The following is a 19,174-nucleotide window of genomic DNA, read 5'->3' as shown; positions in this document are numbered from 1 at the left end:
TGAAAAGTTTTTATATAAGAGATATTAGTGCTTATATATGATGCATGTTGCAAATATTTTTTCATTTGTCATTTCTCAATTTTGCTTATAGCATGAAATTTATATTTGCCATGTAAGTTATATTTATACAGTCAAATTTATCCATTCCTTCTTATTGCCTGTGAGTCATAGTTTGAAAACTTTTTCTGTATGCAGGTTATAAAGGTATTCTCTCATGTTTTCTTTCAGTATTTGTATGGCAGCACGTTTTTATATTTAGAGCTCTGCTCCATTTGGAGTAACATTCTTGAGTGTGGTGTGAAGAATGATCTAATTTTATCTTTTTCCAGGTGGCTTTAGAGTTGTTCCAACACTAAAGACCATCTTTGCTCCAAGAATTTGATATATCATCTTTATCATTGCTTGATTTCTGTGTGTGATTAGGATTACTTCTGGACTTTCTGTTCTTTTCCTTTGGTCTATACACTGGTACCATGCTGCTTTTGTTGTAGAAGTTTTGTGGTATATTTTAATACCTAATGGGGCTAGTCCCGACTCACAGCCCTTTTATGTTTCTTTCTAGTAATTTTTTTGTTTTTGTTTTTGTTTTTTTAATTTTAAGTAGGCTTCAGGCCCAGCATGGACCTTGAAATCAAAGATCCTGAGACTGTGAGTCCTATGCTCTACTGACTAAGCCAGCCAGGCACCCCTTGTATATTTGTTTTAGAGGATTTGGTTTTATGGGTGTAGGAACTTGAACATCTTTCTCTCCTGAGGGCCAAGGATGAATAGAGGTGGAGGGGCCAAGGCCAAAGGGAATTAATGGAGCATGGACCCTGATGTGTGTGGGAGCAGGATTCAGAGCACGGATAAAAGGCACGTTGCTGGGTATGGTTATGGAATTCCACTGCCTGCCCAGTAGGCCTCAATTTAAGCAACATGGACAAGTGGAGTACTTTCAGGGGGAACAAAGAATTCCTGCCTGAGACCTAAAATCTGTTTTAGGAAGGAGTTTACCTTTCCTGAGTCCTGTGCTTTATACCCAGGTTCCAGCCTGGATCAGATAACCCAACCTCAAATAATAAATAGTAATAACTAGGCATCTAGCACTCACCAAGTAGTAGGCATTGTTCACAATACTTTAAATAACTTTCTCAAGGTCACGCGGCTGGGTATTTCAACCCAGGCGGTAGTGTTTCCTTTGCTTGGCGGTTTGTATTTTAGCTTCTTATCTTCGATATGCTCCGATTGCAGTTAGCTTGTTCATAAAGTGGGCATGGAAGCCTCTGCCTGGCACTCTGGAGCACGCTGTTCCATGCAGATTCCCCCGACTGCCCAGTCTCCAGGGTCAGGTTTTCCGTGCAGGGGAAGTCCCAGGAGGCCGGACCAACTCCAGGAAGCTGCAGTTTGCTTTCTTTCTCATGTCTGTCGTGACTCTCTTCATGGTTTCATTCCCATCGCCCTAATACCATCACTTAGGTACTGATTTCTTCTTTTTAGCTTTGCCTCTTTAGTTCTGCTGATTATGTCTCTTTTGTCTTATTATTTTTCTGCTTCTTATTCAGAGATTTCTTCTGGTTTTTGTTTTTTCATTACTAGGTGATCATTCCCAAAAACTGATCAATGTTGTCCTTGGTTCTGTGCATCATTTCAACTTGCCCTTATGCTAAACTGTTATGCAAGAATAGAAAAGCTCTTTGGTCCATTGAAAATCCAGGGCTCTAACATTTTAACATTAACTCCAAAGGGGCAGAAATTTTGGCATGTCGCATCTTGTATCCCCTGCAGCTAAAAATGGTACTTGATCACACAGCATGCAGTCAATAAACATTTGTCAAGTGAATGAGTAAATTTGGTTGTAATTCTTCCAGTTTCCTCTAAACAAAGTGAACAGGTATCATTTTCATTTTCTTGCTTTAGTGTCACATTTGAAGACGAGGGGCACTGAGGATGAGAAATCAACTGAAAAGTATGAAAATGTTGGAAATGCAGAATCTTTGTGGCCAAAAGTGGAAGGTCTTCATAAGGATCGTATACAGGAATATAAGGTTGGTGAAACTTGTGATTGGAATAGCAAGGTAGAGAATCAGCTGCAAAATCCTGAGGGAAGAAGAATGAAGGAAGATAAAAGTGGCATCAGGGAAAAGATCGACAAAGCCAAGAACGCAGCAAATATAAAGACGGAACGGGAAGACGAGGCATCTGAGAAAAGCTTACATCCAAGTTCAAAACATGTTATACACCAGACTCTCTCTGTAGAACAGATAAGCAGTGAACAAGACAGATGTGTGGAGAACTTTAATGGAACCTCTCATCCTGGTCTGCAGCAGAAAACCAGTGCTGTTAAGAAGTCACACAAATGTGATGAGTGTGGGAAGTCATTCAAATATAATTCCCGCCTCGTTCAACATAAAATTATGCACACTGGGGAAAAACGCTACGAGTGTGATGACTGTGGAGGGACTTTCCGGAGCAGCTCCAGTCTTCGAGTCCATAAAAGGATCCATACTGGGGAGAAGCCCTATAAGTGTGAGGAGTGTGGGAAAGCCTACATGTCCTACTCCAGCCTTATAAACCATAAAAGCACCCATTCTGGGGAAAAGAACTGTAAGTGTGATGAGTGTGGGAAATCCTTCAATTACAGCTCTGTTTTGGACCAGCATAAGAGGATCCACACAGGAGAAAAGCCCTATGAATGTGGTGAGTGTGGGAAGGCTTTCAGGAACAGCTCTGGTCTCAGAGTCCACAAAAGGATTCACACAGGGGAGAAGCCCTACGAATGTGACATCTGTGGGAAAACTTTCAGTAATAGCTCCGGCCTTAGGGTCCATAAGAGAATCCACACAGGTGAGAAACCTTATGAATGCGATGAGTGTGGGAAGGCCTTCATTACTTGCAGAACACTTCTAAACCATAAAAGCATCCACTTTGGAGATAAACCTTATAAATGTGATGAATGTGAGAAATCGTTTAATTACAGCTCTCTCCTCATTCAGCATAAAGTGATCCACACTGGAGAGAAACCTTATGAATGTGATGAATGTGGGAAGGCCTTCAGGAACAGCTCAGGCCTTATAGTGCACAAAAGGATCCACACAGGAGAGAAACCTTACAAGTGTGATGTCTGTGGCAAAGCGTTCAGCTATAGCTCAGGCCTTGCCGTTCATAAAAGCATTCACCCTGGGAAAAAAGCTCATGAATGTAAGGAGTGTGGAAAATCCTTTAGCTATAACTCACTTCTGCTTCAGCATAAGACCATTCATACTGGAGAGAGACCTTATGTATGTGATTTGTGTGGGAAAACTTTCAGGAACAATTCAGGCCTAAAGGTCCACAGGAGGCTCCATACTGGGGAAAAACCATATAAGTGTGACGTGTGTGGGAAAGCCTATATCTCACGCTCTAGCCTTAAAAACCACAAAGGAATCCATCTTGGGGAAAAGCCCTATAAATGTACCTATTGTGAGAAATCTTTCAATTACAGTTCTGCCCTTGAACAACATAAAAGGATTCATACAAGGGAGAAACCTTTTGGGTGTGATGAGTGTGGAAAAGCCTTCAGAAATAATTCAGGCCTTAAAGTACATAAACGGATCCACACTGGGGAGAGACCTTACAAATGTGAAGAATGTGGGAAAGCCTACATCTCACTCTCAAGCCTTATAAATCATAAAAGTGTACACCCTGGGGAAAAGCCCTATAAGTGTGACGAGTGTGAAAAAGCCTTCATCACATACCGAACCCTTATAAACCACAAAAAAATCCATCTTGGGGAGAAGCCCTACAAATGTGATGTATGTGAGAAATCTTTTAATTACACTTCACTCCTTTCTCAACACAAAAGGGTCCACACTAGAGAGAAACCTTATGAATGCGACAGGTGTGAGAAGGTCTTCAGAAACAACTCGAGCCTTAAAGTGCATAAAAGAATCCATACTGGGGAGAAGCCCTATGAGTGTGATGTATGTGGAAAAGCTTACATCTCACACTCAAGCCTTATTAACCATAAAAGTACCCACCCTGGCAAGACACCTTTCACATGCGATGAATGTGGAAAAGCTTTTTTCTCAAGCAGAACTCTTCTAAGCCATAAAAGAGTCCATCTTGGGGAGAAGCCCTTCAAATGTATCGAGTGTGGGAAATCTTTCAATTACAGTTCACTCCTTTCTCAACACAAGAGGATCCACACAGGGGAAAAACCTTATATATGTGATAGGTGTGGGAAGGCGTTCAGGAACAGCTCAGGCCTCACAGTGCATAAAAGGATTCACACAGGCGAGAAACCCTATGAATGTGATGAGTGTGGGAAAGCATACATCTCACACTCAAGTCTCATTAACCATAAAAGTGTCCATCGTGGGCAGCAGCCCTATAATTGCGAGTGTGGGAAGTCATTCAATTACAGATCAGTTCTTGACCAACACAAAAGGATCCACACTGGAAAGAAGCCATACCGATGTAATGACTGTGGGAAGGCTTTTAATATCCGATCGAATCTCACCAAGCACAAAAGAATCCATACTGGAGAGGAGTCTTTCAGTGTGACTGCTGTGGGGAGTCACAGTGACACATCACAGAAGAGAACTTATGAGGGAGGGGGTACTCTGGATATGACCAACATGAGCATATCTGTAGGTGGCCGAGCTTACCAAGTCTCAGCTCAAATGGAAGAAAAACCTTATGAATGTATGAACATCTGAGCTCTTTGTTCATTTGTAATTTACATAGTGTACATGAGACTGCCAGTGCTCTTCGGGGCGATCTGCATCACAGCCAACAAGGAAGCCTCCAGTGTCAAGGTAGTTGAGCCTGTATGGGACACAGTTTGTCCTGGGGATAAAACCGATCCAAGTAACAGTGATTTAAAAACCTTCCAAACAAGCAGACATTTCTGGACATAAAACACATGGATGAGGAAAGAACTTAGAGTTCATATAATTACCATCAGAAAGCTCATATTTGGGTAAATTTTGTGAATAGAAATAGGGGAAATTCAGGTATAGCTTTGAATCCTAATTATACATTGGTCGGTGGGAAAAATACAAGGAGGGCCTCCCAACAGGCAAATTCAGGAGAGAGATAGGCTTCAGGGAATAAAAATTTATTTAATAGTGGTGATTGTAAAGTATAAATTTGATATAATTGAGTAATTTGTGAGGGGTGATGATAAATTTTGAAACAAATTGGATTTGTTGTAGGAAGAATAAAAAGTATAGACATAAATCTAGCAGGAAATAGTAATTTTAAAAATGTAGGTTGATTGGACTATACGGTTGTAATGAAATACACTGAATGGGCAAAACTTTTTAAAAATTTTCAAATGAACCCCCTCAATGAATGATGAAGTGTGGTGAGTGAAAACATCACACATTATGCTACACATACAAGGTTCTGCCATAACCAGAAATTCAGCACATTAAATAACTAATGGAACACGTCTTCAACATGAATTTGCACCTACACAAAAATATTTGATTCAGGGATTCCTGTGAATAGGAATGCTGAGAAAGAGATTTTATTGGAAAAGCTAGAAAGCTAAGTACCTATTGATAATTGAGGGATTCGAGGAAATTCATGATTCTTAATATTCCTGTTAAATGTTTGATTGTTTTGGAATGTGTTATTGTAAAGATTTCATGCACTACATGTGTGTATTGTCTGTTGTAAAATGTTATGAATACTTTGTTCAGGGCTCACTCTGTCTTGGCCATGAAAAGCCAGATAGATATGGTGAGGTAAGGTGGAAGTCCAATAAAGAAACTCTTCAAAAGTGAACAGGCTCTGACTGACTTTAGATGGAACGGTACACAGAGAAAACAGTTTGTGTGTCACATGTTTGTGAGGTAAGTGAGACCAGGTGTGAGGCAGGGAGGGCAGCAGGGGACTTATCCCATAGGGCTAGTAGCTCAGGTTTCACAAGAAGTTACGTGGTGTCTCTACCAGGAGACGTGCAGAATGGACTGATGCTCATACGGGGCCTGGGTCATAGCTCCTGGGAGTGGGCAGGCTATAGGGCTGATCTGTCACCTCATACAAATACTTCCTTTGGGAACAGAACTTAACAAAATGTGGTTTGTGTGTTAAAGCTGTTAACAAGGTGACTCAAAGGGTAAAAGGAGTCTTCTGAGCATTAAGTAAGCTGTCCAAGAATACTTTGGATAGCGCCTGTCTGTAGAGGCTGAATCCTGGTCTTATCTGGGCTCCAAAATCCATTCTCCCTACCAGAGAGCAGTCTCCTCTAGCTGATAGTTTCCTGGCTTTCTAGGATTTGTCTCTAGCCGCATTGTAGTCTCTCATGGTTTCCCTGACCCTCTCTAGGTGTATAATTCTTTCACTTTGTCTCCAGCCTCCACCAGTAAGTTTTGATAGAAGGGGAGGGACAGAGCTAGGAAAGGAAGAGGGGAAGAGTATTTCTGCCATTCAGCTCCACTTACGTCACTGCCACACTTGTTATGTCTGTCTTGGAACACTGACCCTCTCCACAGACTTGGATTAATGGATTCAGCAATTACTCACTGAGGATCTGCTAGGCACAATCCCCTCTCCTAGGAGCTAGGCAGCAGGAGTAAATAAAGGGTAGGTAAGGGAGAAAGTCCTCAAGAAAACCACACTAATGGATACTGAACTGAACTCTGCAGTGTTGAGCGGAGAGTGACCGCCACCAAAGGGGAAGAGGGAGGCAGCGGGGGATATCTGGGTGGGACAGTTGGGTTTTTAAAGAGGAAGGAGCGGGAAATAGGATGGTTTGATTAAAGGCTTAATCAGAAAAGCTCACACATCTTCAGAAGGGGCTGGTCATTCAGGGTTGGTGTGTAATGGGCAGAAGGAAGGCCAAAGAATACCAATTCCAAGGAGTCACCAGGTCTCCACCTTTCATTTATTTGAGGCCACCAGCGGCTTTAACATCCCTCCTCCATGCACATACACACCCATGTACTTGAGCTCTACCTGGACCCAGTGTGCCTCCTACAGTGGGGAAACAGATGAAATAAGAGAGAGGATGGCTACCACTCAAATGGGAATTCTGAGTGATCCAGCCTGCCAAGCACTAGGACATGCTCCTGCTGAGGCCTCCACTGACTCCACTGACTCTGACCCACAGGAAGTGGGCCTCAGGGCCTCCAGTCCCCCTAGGGCCAGTAACACGCTGCTCAAGCTGATCTCACAAGATTTCCACTTGTGCCAGGTGGACTTTGTGGCACAGATTCGAGCTGTTCAGACTGGAGATGTTTAGGGAGCACCATCCGCCACCTCTTTCCAGAGAAAATGCCTGATGCGCAAGAAGAAAAACTTGCAACATGTAGGTAAATCTAAACAAAAAGGCAGAGTCTAATAATGCAAAGGACTAAAGATAGAATTGAAATGTTGGGGATGCCAGGGTGGCTCAGTTAAGCTGCTGCCTTTGACTCAGGTCATGGGTTCGAGTCCCGTATGGGGCTCCTTGCTTGGCGGGGACCCTGCTTCTCCCTCTGCTGGCTCTGCCTACACTCCCTCTGCTTATGCTCGCTCGCTCTCTCTGACAAATAAATAAAATCTTTGAAAAAAAAAAAAAAAAGAATTGAAATGTTGGACCCTAGTAGGTTAAATTGGAAGCTGGAAGATCCACATGAAAGTGCCCCAAAGTGCTTGTGTTATTTCTGGGGAGGTCAAGATGCTCTTAGCTCTGCATTTTGTTACGTTAACTATGTGTGGTAAAATGTCATGGGCAAGCCAGAAGGATCAAGTGTACAAAGTGTACGAAGTATCTAAAGATCTGGGCTGGAGAACCTCAAAATCTGGAAAGAATAAAACAACACTGAAAAGGCAGGGCAGTACCTTCTGGAAAAGGTGGGCTAGGTTAGTTGGGTCAGTTTCATACCAACAACCGTGAAAGTCTGCATTTTAAAAAAATGTAGATGGCATGCCACCCTTCCTCTCAAGAGAGCATTGAGGATAAAAAGACTGTAGTTTAAACAGACAGGACAGTTTAAAAATGAGATCCTGTCACCAGAGAGGGGAAAACCAAAGCAACTTCTGTCCTAAACTGTCAGCTGATGCTGCAGAGCTGGGTCCCACTTAACCAGCCTCAGGATAACCCTGGGGCTATACCCTGTTAACCAGCCACAGGGAGTGAGAGACAAGGTCAGGGCCAGGCCCACCCACAATGGAGAGTCTTATACGAGAACTTTCTGAAGTTAAGCTGGGTTCCCAAAGTGCCACATCCTCAAGAGAAACCATCCCTCCATCCTTTCTCTGTAGAGAAAGTGGCTGTTTACCTGAGCAGAGCAGTAGAAAAGAAAGGGAAAATAAAATCTCCCCAACACCTTGTGGTCGCCGACCAACCCTTATGACCCAGGTAAACACAACCTGAGCCCCAGCCAAAGCAACACAAGGCATCTTTGGAAGAGGACTTCTTCAACTAGACCTCAGGGAACATTTTAAAGTTCATTTTTCAGGAGCAGTTAATAAGTATGCGAAGATAATCAGGCACAAGGGGAAAAGGCAACATGACAAAACCAGAAAAGAACAGATTCATATAGACTTCACATACTATCAATTACTTTTAAAATTTTTTTTGTTTTATTTTGGCTTTTTTTGGCGGGGGGGGCTCTTTAAAAAAAACTGCTTAAAATATTTAAAGATGTATTTGGCTACAGATTGTGACAAAATTAAAAAAATTGGTGAACTCAAAGGTAAAGGTGAAGAAATTATCCAGAATGCAGTGCAGGGTTAGAAAAATATGGGAAAATAGGGAAAGGAAGGTTTCAGTGGGAAGTTTTACATGCAAATATATGTAAAGTTACAGTCTCAGAAGGCAAGGACAGAAAAAAGAGGGCCAAAGGGACTGGGACTGAGAATTTTCCAGAGCTGATGAAAAACGAAAGTCTGCAGATTGAAAAGCCCAAAGAATGCATTTACAAAAATCACATCTAGGGGTGCCTGGGTGGCTCAGTGGGTTAAAGCCTCTGCCTCTGCCTGGCTCAGGTCATGATCCCAGGGTTCTGGGATTGAGTCCCACATTGGGCTCTCTGCTCAGCGGGGAGCCTGCTTCCCCCCTCTCTCTCTCTGCCTGCCTCTCTGCCAACTTGTCTCTGTCAAATAAAATCTTAAAAAAAAAAATCACATCACACATCATAATGTAACTGTGGAAAAAGAAGAAAAAAATTAACAGCTAAGGAGAAATTACCTTCAAAGGGCAGGAGACTTCTCAGCAACAACAGAAGAAAGATTGGAATGAAAACATGAGTGTAAAGGTAGACAATGACCGTCTGCCCAAACATTCACACCCAGTGAAAATACCTCTCGAGAGTGAGGACAAAATAAATACATTTTAGAACAAAACTTGTTTCATTTTCCCCTGCTGACCCTCACTAAGAGCAATTCTAAAGAAGGCATTTTAATACAGAAAGAGAGTGATCCCAGATGATGTTCTGAGATGCAAAAAGGAAGAGCAAAGAGTAAGAGCTATGTAGGCAAATGTAAATGAACATTTTTTGTACAAAACAAAGATTTAAAGTTGTTAAGATAGACTCAAAATACCAGACAACAATAATATCTGTCAAGAGAGAGTAAAAAAGGATTCAAGTATAATATGATGTAAGGCTTTGGTTAATATCATACACATTGTAAAATCCAGGGGAATCATGAAATAGAATATATATTCTTAATACTAGTAGAGGAAAAATGAATTTTTTTAAAGATTTTATTTATTTATTTATTTGACAGAGATCACAAGAAGGCAGAGAGGCAGGCAGGGAGAGCGAAGGGGAAGCAAGCTCCTTGCTGAGCAGAGAGCCCGATGCGGGGCTTGATCCCAGGACCCTGGAATCATGACCTGAGCCTAAGGCAGAGGCTTTAACCCACTGAGCCACCCAGGCACCCTGGAAAAATGAATTTTTAAGAGATCAATTAAAAACAAAAGAAAAAAACAGGAGAAGGAGAAGGAAAAACAGTGGCAGATCTTAAGCCAAAAATACGAGTATTTCTTTTTAAATGACAAAGATTGTCAAAAAATGTCTTAGTCAATTCAGGCCACTATAACAAAATACCATAGACTAGGTGGCTTATCAACAACAGAACTGTATTTCCCACAGTTCTGGAGCCTGGAAGTTGAAGGTCACAGTGGTTAGAGATCAGTATGGTTGGGTGAGGGCTCTCTTCCAGGTTGCAGATTTCTAATTATACCCTCATGTGGTGGAAAGGGCTGGGAAGTTCTTTGGGGTCTCAGATAATAGCCCTGATCCCATTCATCAGGGCTCCACTCTCATGACTCAATCACTTCCCAAATCCCAACTTCCTAACACTATCACACTGGGCATTAAGATTCCAACATGTGAATTTGGGGGGAATATGAACATTCACACTGTAACAGGACAAAAATCTAAAACTCCACTGTATACTGTGTACAAAAGAATCACCTTAAATATGAAGACATTCAAAATTTTGAAAGTAAAAGAATGGGAAAAAAGTTATTTGAAGCAAATAGTAACCATTAGAAGCTGGTGTAGCTCTACTAATATTAGATGAAATAAATACTTTAAGTCCTAAACTATTCCTACAGATAAAGGGATAAAACAACTAAAACTTTATTACATAAAGACAAAAGGTCCAGGGAAGAGAATATACTGGAAAGATACAAAAGTTTTAAGTTAGTGTCTACTTAATAATATAGCTCAAGAGTTGGCAAATATATGCAGAACTCAAAGGAGAAATATAAAATCCAAAATCATGATGGGAGACTTTTGATACCTTTCAGTAATTAGTGGGACAAGAATATTAAATATTAGTAAAGTTACAGATTTGAACACTGTAATTTAGTAAGCAATCTAATACATGGAACCCTGCACCATTGTATTAAGGATACAATTTTTTTTTTCCAAGCACACATGAAACATTTTCAAAAATTGACCTATACAATGTGAGATGTCAATTATATCTCAATGAAGCTGGGGAAGAAATTGACCATATGCCAGATCATAAAGTAAACCTTAACAAATTTTAAAGAATTAAAATCATACAGAGTATGTTATCTTGACTATGCAATTAAGTTAGAAATGAGTGATAAAAAGATACTTAGGCCATCCCCATTATATTCAGAAATTTACAAATACTTTTCTTAATCATGGTTCAAGAAAGAAAATATTTTGAACTGAATACTGTAATCAAGACCAGTGGGATATTGCTTAAGCAGTGCTTAGAGAGACATTTATAGCCTAAAAAGATACTTTAGAAAACCTGGTAATTAATCATCTAAGTACCATCTCAAAAAGTTAGAATGATCAAAATAAATCCCAAAGAAGTTAAAATAAAGTAATAAAAGGTAGACTTTTATGAAATAGGAAAACAAACACAATATAAAGAATCAACAAAACCAAATGCGTGTGTGTATTTTGGAAAAGACTAGTTAAACTGACAAGCCTCTGGTGAGATTGATCAAAACAAAAAGAACACCAAAGTCAGAATAAGGAGAGCTGTGAAATTTTCTACTCTGTGGACATGCACTGACCTCCCCATTCCCTGCTACTGAGAGAGTAGCAAATTCCTGGAGCAGCAATTCTGAGAACAGGCTGTAAAATAAGTGAGCCAAGTCACAAAGAAACACAATCCATTTCTGCAAGATTACAACATCTACATGACCAAAGCCCACCAAAATGGCAGTGAACATTGTGGCTTTAGTTTATTTCCCCTACAAACCCCAGCTCATTCCTCATGTTTGAAGAGACAGTTCCTTTGAGAACGTCCCTTGTTGCAACCATTTGAATAAAGCACCCAGTCCCTTGGAGCTGAAGTCTCATAGATTTCTAAAGTTTGATGTTACAAATGCTACAGGTATTAAAACACTTAAGATATTACAACTTTATTACAGTAAGTTAGAAATGTTATTTGAAATTTTAAAAATCCTAGAAAAGTGTAACTTACCAAAACTTACTAAGGGTCTCCCATCTTAAAGATGTGGAGTGTATGGGAAAGACAATGGAGTGAGTTACAGTCCTTAGGGAACTTGATGGAGAAGCCAGAGGAGAGAGGAGGAAGGGGTAAAAAGCAGAAAGGCAAAACCTTAATCAACAGTGAGTATGGAAAAGACTTCCATAGCACTCTCTAGTAATGAATTTGAAAGTGAAAACCTGAAAAATAATTTCTTTTTTTTTTAATTTTATTTATTCATTTGACAGAGATCACAAGTAGGCAGAGAAGCAGGCAGAGAGAGAGCGGGAAGCAGGCTCCCTGCTGAGCAGAGAGCCCGATGCGATGCGGGACTAGATCCCAGGACCCTGAGATCATGACCTGAGCCGAAGGCAGAGGCCCAACCCACTAAGCCACCCAGGCGCCCTCTGAAAAATAATTTCATCTGTGTTTATGTATGGACACTCTAGGAGTGAAGAGGTACTGAGTACCAGTCATGCAATGCAAGGGAACTTTTCCCTCATGGGTTTCAAAAACAAGAGAGGGTCCACGGAGGACCAGTTAGCTGAGGACAGACAGTGGGGACCTGCAGTCCGTCTGCATCAGGACCTTAAAAAATTGGGTATAACCGCTTCCAAGGGATTACTTTGGGCTGGGAGTTTTCTCCAGCCTCAGCTTGGAGACCCAGAGAAAGAAGTCACAAATTTTAACTCAATTCTTTGTACAGCGTGTTTCTATTTAGACCTGGCAGTTCTTCTCAGGGTGTGGAGCGTGTTGGTTATGCTCAGTATGTGTGAATCCCACGGAGAGAGACTGCAAGGTATAGTGGCCAAAACATGGTCTTTCCACAACAAAGCCCAGATGCAAATAAGAGCTGTTTCACTTACCCAAATGACTTCAGGTAAGTAATTAAATCTTCTGTTTTATGCTGTGTGGCCTCAGCGGTCTCTTACTGGAATAACAATAGAAGTGAGTTGCAACATGGGGGGTTAAGGGGGTAGGAGAAGAATAAATGAAACAAGATGGGATTGGGAGGGAGACAAACCATAAATTACTCTTAATCTCACAAAACAAACTGAGGGTTGCTGGGGGGAGAAGGCTTGGGAGAGGGGGGTGGGGTTATGGACATTGGGGAGGGTATGTGCTATGGTAAGTGCTGTGAAGTGTGTAAACCTGGTGATTCACAGACCTGTACCCCTGGGGATAAAAATATATGTTTATTAAAAAAAAATTTAAAAAAAAAAGTGAGTTGGAGAAGTTGGGTTATTAGAGCCCTTAGAAGTGTGCCTGGAATGAGAAGCTTTAGCATAAAAGTGTGTGAAGTGAGTCTCACCATGTGGTGGTCCATGTCCCAGGACTCTAGCTACCCGACAGTCAGATGGTAGAAAGCAGTGCCATCTGAAAGCCAAGAAAATAGCTGAATGACCACCCTACACACAGATACAACTGAAGATGAGATTCGAGAAAAACAATTGTCCGAATCTGGTTACTCAGCAGTATCTTGCTTCTAAGCAAGCAATCCACTATTTCTAAGCGAAAATGCGTTGCTTTTTCAGGCTGGAAAAAGGGTCAGCAGAAGAAGCTTCCAACTCTACTCCAGTAAAGTGTTGCCTGGGACCAACGCTGCTTCACACTTGCTTCTTCAGCTTAGGCAGCCTGCCCACTCATACTATAAGAATTTTGCTTCTCTCCCTATCCCCGTTTTCCTGGTAATAGATAGGCTAGAAATTAATACAGAAAGGGTTGGCGGGAGCCAAGCCTCCACCATCTTAACCATGGCTGTTTGAGGGGGGAGAGTCCCTTAAGATCTCAAAGGATAAGAGAAGATCCAGGGGTTGTAGGGCAAAGCCCTGGAGGGGAACAGAACTTCCTCTGGTCTTGTATGTAAACCTTAGGGTCAGCATTCCAGGGAATGCAACAACTATGAATTTCTTTTCCTGTTTATAATTTCCCCATCTATAAAAAGGGAAATGACCCAACTCACAAGGTTGCTTTGAAGATTCATGAAAAAGCATTTTGCATTTTGAAAATCTCTATATGAACATCATTGTTAAATTGACTAGTGAACGGTCTTGTTTTTTAAAGTTAAAAGGAGGAGATAAAATTAAGAGCAAAGATTAATGAAACAAAATGACACAACACAAAGGATCAAAAATCAAGGTTGGTATTTTGGAAAGAGCATTAAAATTGGCAAACCTCTGGTGTAATAAAGAAAGAACAAAAATCACAAATAATCACATAGATCCCATAGATTATTTAGAAATACGCTTTTAAAATGTACAAGGACTTCCTAGTTATATTTTATTATCACATTGTGGTCAGAAAATACACCCCACGTGATTGCTACCCTTTGACATCTGTTGGGATCTGCTTATGGTCCAGCCCGTGTTTGATCTAGTGAAATTTCCATGGGTGCTGGGGAAGAATGTGTATTCTGCTGATGCTGGGTATACTCCTCTAGATGACACATTAGATCACCTTCGTAATGCATTGTTCAGATCCTCTCTGCTCTCAATGGTTTAGCTGCGTTTTCTGCCAATGAATGAGGTAATTCTGGAGTTCCCCATTTCCACTTAAATGATCTGTGCAGTTTGCTTTGTATATTGGTGGCTATGTTATTAGATGCATGTAAATATAGAATTATTATATCCTCCTGGTGAATTGAAATTGTAAGAAGAAAGCCTCTTCTCTGTTGTGATGCCTTTTGCTTAAAGTCTATTTTTTTCTGATATTAATAACATCAGCTTCTTTTTAATTACTGTTACATGCCATATTCTTTTCATTCTTTCACTAGATTTAAAAGCCCAAAGAATAGGGCGCCTGGGTGACCCAGACATTAAGCGTCTGCCTTCGGCTCGGGTCATGATCCCGGTGTCCCTGCTTGGCAGGAAGCCTGCTTCTCCCTCTCTCACTCCCCCTGTTGTATTCCCTCTCTAGCTGTGTTTCTCTCTGTCAAATAAATTTTAAAAAGTAAATAAGTAAGTAAAATAAAAGCCCAAAGATGTGCTTAGATGTGTCTCTTGGAGATGTGTCTTTTGGAAATAGCATGTGGTAACTTCTTTTAACAGGAACATTAGGCTTTCCATGTATAATTTCCACTATGTTTGGGCTTATATCTTATTCACTGCTTTCCTGGTATAAGTTATGTTTGGTCTCTCTCTTTTTTTTCAAGATTTTATTCATTTATTTGAGAGAGAGAGAAACAAGAGACAGAGCACGAGCAGAGAGAGAAGAGAAGAAAGAGGGAGAAGCAGGCTTCTCGCCAAGCAGGGAGCCCAACACAGGGCTCCATCCCAGGACCCTGGGATCATGACCTGAGCTGAAGGCAGACGCTCAACTGACTAAGCCACCCAGGCATCCTTGTTACCTCTTTTCTTGGCTTCTTTCAGATTGGGTTAGCATTCTTCCGTTAGGATTCTATTATTCTACTTTTCTCTCTGCTGGTTTGGAAGTTATATTGCTTTCTCTCCTCCTTTACTGGTCAAGGACTTAAAAGATCCATTCTTGATTTACCAAAGCCTGATGTTAACTGGCAGTTTTATCTTCGTACTAGACCATTGAAGGATCTTAGAACACTTCAGCTTCACTTGCCTGTTATCTTACATGCCGTTGTTTTTGTGAACTTTAATTATGTGCATATAAAGGTATACGGGTATGCATGGAAATACAGTATTATTGTTTTCTATACCAAATATTTATTGAGATTTATCTTCCTCTTTACTACTTACTTCTCTTGTCTCCTCAACTTTCCATATGGGGCCATTTTCCTTCCTTTTGTCTGAAAAACAACCTATAGGGACAATCTGTCCTGTTAAGAGGTAACACCTTCCAATTTTTGTTTGCCTAAAAATAGCTTTATTCCACCTCATTCTTAAAAGATATTTTTACCTAGGAATAGAATTCTAGGTTGAGTGTCTTTTGTCCCAGTGGAAGCATCAAGCCACCAATTCCTGACTTCCATACTGGTTGGTGAGCGGTTCATCTTCTTGTTTAATGCCTTCTTTAAGTTTTTTTTCTCTGTGTCTTTGGTTTACTCCAGTTTTACCAAGATACGTTTGGGTGTGGAATATATATATATATATATATATATATATATATATATATTGCTTCAGATCCTTTGGGCTTTTAAATTTGTGGATTCGTATCTTCAGTTTTGGTAAATTCTCAGCTGTTTGGGTGCCCTCTTTCTTTCTCTTTTCTTCTGTGACTCCAGCAAAGGCATATTAGACCTTATCACCGTAACTCCTATAGTTAAGTAGTAACCTTACCCTCTCATTTTCATCCCTTTGTCCCCCCTCTCTGCCCAGGCTTCATTCTGGATGTAACTTTTATATATTTCAGTTCACTAAGTCTCTCATTGGCTGTGTAATCTGCCATTAAGTCGATATTCTGTTTTTCAGCTGGAGACTTTCCATTTGTTTCCTTTTTTATAGTATTCCAAACATGTCTTTTTTTTTTTTTTCTCAAACATTATTTTAAAAGCTGTATCTGATGACATCTGTCAGGGGCTTCACCTGCTGCTGGTCTCTTTGTGTGTCACAAGTTCCCTGCATTAGATTCCCTCTGCCCAAATACTTAGAGTGGTTTCTGTTTTCCTGCTTGGAATCTGACTGATACGCTGCTATCTGCCAAGCTCTCAACCCTGGGCCTTACAACTTTCTACAATTTTTTTTTTTTCACTACCTTCAGCTCCTCTTTATGTTTTGTTAACTTTTAGCAAAAGGAAACTTGATTAAGGAGCTACAGAATTTGTGGTCTAAAGCCAGGGGTCTAAAGTGAACACAAACAGGAAAAAAGAATCCCTTTCCAAAGACTCCTACTCTTAGTAAATAATTTTGGAGGAACATTTTTTAGGGGGACACTGCCATCCCCCCAATTTTGTTTCAGTTGGCCTGTCATCACGCAAGTTCATCATCTCCTTCCACAAAACAATATCTGGGATACATATGTTAGTTATTCACTAATAGTTAAGTCATCCTGAAGCTATCTCAATTATGTATTTAAAATTTTTCAGTCAGAAGTCACTTCTTCCAAAAAAAATTTTTTTTTTTTCTTAGAGCCTGTCCTCTGAAGATACAATTAAAACAAAACAACAGGGGTGCCTGGGTGGCTCAGTGGGTTAAGCCGCTGCCTTTGGCTCAGGTCATGATCTCAGGGTCCTGGGATTGAGCCCCGCATCGGGCTCTCTGCTCAGCAGGGAGCCTGCTTCCTCCTCTCTCTCTACCTGCCTCTCTGCCTGCTTGTGATCTCTCTCTGTCAAATAAATAAATAAAATCTTTAAAACAAAACAAAACAACAAAACACTTCAGTGAACACAAACCTCAGAACTCCCAGGTCCCAGCTTCTTTATCAGGAGGTTTTTTTTGTCCCCCTCAAAAAATAAAGATAAAAACATGTTACAACAGAAATACTATAATAGCAATACTCTGACTAGCATTTCTTCCTGTGATCTTATTTCCCTCCTCCACTTTTAGCCACTTTAATGGGAAGAGTTACATCATTTCCCAGTTCTGCTCTCACTCCTCCCTTCCCCAATCTAGAATCTTGGTGGTTACCTAGTTTATTTTGTCTGGGGATATGCTGACTAGTGGGACCTTGAGGAGCAAACTCAGGGCCTTCCTCCCCAGCCCCTTAGCCCTCTCTGAGGTTGACTGACCCTCTCATGGCCTATGGGGAGATCTGCCATTGGGCACACCAGCCCTTGACAGAGACCAGTCTGAAGACTAACAGTGCCTCAGTGCCTGATCAGTCAGGGGGAAGGGACAGCAGATGAACACCATCCTAGATGGACAGCAGAAAAACACCATCCTAGAACTTCTGCACAGAACACAGTCTTGAGGACTAAATGAGGCCCCCATCTGGGGATCCCCACTCACCTCTTCAGCCAGTCCCAAAGTGCAGTATTTCGAGTGGGCTGCAGACTGGTGTAAAGGTACCACAAACATACACCCATTGTGGGGTTAGAATAAGCTCCTTGTTTAGTTAACCAGCTTCAAAATCTTATCAGAAGCAAGACGGCATCTGGGCAGGATTCAGGACCTCACAGGGATGTTCACCTCAGTGCCCAGGGTCCCTGAGCAGCTAGGCTCTGACCAAAGATCTGACCAGATCTGGAGCATTTTTTTTTCTTGTCAGGATACAGCCATTTTAAACTCAATCTGTCTTTGGAATCCCAACCAAAAAGCTGTGCATTTATACTTTCAAGAATCTGTACAGACAAGAGGCTCTCGCTGGTGGAAACGGACCCAGCAGCACCAGGGAGCACATGAAGGAAAGTGAACTTGAAATAGCACTTGCACTGTTGCTTCCAAACACTCACTTCCAATTTTTCACAGAAAGGAACCTTACCATACATGCATTAATATGGTGGTTCTCCTTTCTGCGAAAGGACGTAGACATCTTTTGCATTGTCTCTAAAGGCTTCCTAGTAACTTACTGTATAGTTACACCATAACTTACCCAGTCCCTAGTGATAAATATTTGGGTTGTTTCCAGTTTTTTTTGTTTGCTTGTTTGGTTTTTGTTTTTGTTTTTGTTTTTTTTTTTGCTAGTATAAGCAGTTTTGCAATAAAATATATTTTCTCACCCATACAGAAATTTATCCGAAGGATACATTTATTTTTTTTCTTTTTTTAGAATCATAAAAATTAATCACTTTTTTCGATTTAAATTTTTTTTTAAAAACCTGAATATAGTTGACACACAATGTTACATTAGTTTGAGGATTACAACATAATGATTTGACAAGTTTATACCTTATGATATGTTTACCGCAAGTATCACCACAAAACACTCTTACAATATCATTGGCTATGTTTGAAGGTTACATTTCTATAGACAGAGTTCTTGAGTCAAAATTTGCCTTAAATTTTTGATAGCATCCACTTACTGTCCAAAAATATTGCAAAACTTATACTTCCAACAGTACTTGGTAGAACACCTTCACCCACACTAGGTACTATCGACATTTTTCATCTTTGACAGGCTGATATTTTAAAAATGGTATCTACTGTTTTTTTTTTTATCTTGAAAACTGTCTCAAAGAAAAATGGAAAGTACAATGTAAGACTTCTTCTCTTCCTGAACTATTTGAAAACTAAATGGCTGACAAGGCACCCCATCACCTTTGAAGACTTTTAGTGTATATTTCGTACAAGCAAGGATCTTCTACAACACCACCACAAAATCATCAAAATCAGAAAATTAACATTGACTAAGTATGACCATCCAATGTCCTGACCCTGCCCAAGTTTCTTTAATTGTCCCAGTAATGTCCTTTGGAAAAAAAAAATATTCAGTTCAGAATCATGCA

The 19,174-nt window shown here is 40.6% G+C and overlaps 1 protein-coding gene across 7 annotated transcripts in view; it reads left to right on the top strand.

The window, feature by feature from the left end:
- ZFP62 (ZFP62 zinc finger protein) overlaps window positions 1–19,174 on the top strand; it is a 48,893-nt gene that overhangs the window by 10,566 nt on the left and 19,153 nt on the right. For 5 of the 7 annotated variants that reach the window (XR_004381497.1, XR_004381495.1, XR_004381496.1 and 2 more), the window contains 2 exons: window positions 1,900–2,027; window positions 7,166–7,283. Coding sequence is in view for 2 of the 7 variants with exons in the window: in XM_032848103.1 (XP_032703994.1) it covers window positions 1,900–4,679 (2,780 nt within the window). In the remaining 5 variants the exon portion in view is untranslated. Of the gene's footprint in view, window positions 1–1,899; window positions 5,752–7,165; window positions 7,284–19,174 lie in introns of those variants that run through there. The other 2 variants (XM_032848103.1, XM_032848104.1) reach the window with 1 other exon arrangement.

The sequence above is a fragment of the Lontra canadensis genome, unplaced genomic scaffold (genome assembly GCF_010015895.1).
Source record: "Lontra canadensis isolate GAN:19392208 unplaced genomic scaffold, GSC_riverotter_1.0 scaffold199, whole genome shotgun sequence".
Classification (NCBI taxonomy): Eukaryota; Metazoa; Chordata; class Mammalia; order Carnivora; family Mustelidae; genus Lontra; species Lontra canadensis.
This window is presented reverse-complemented; position numbering and strand designations above follow the sequence as displayed.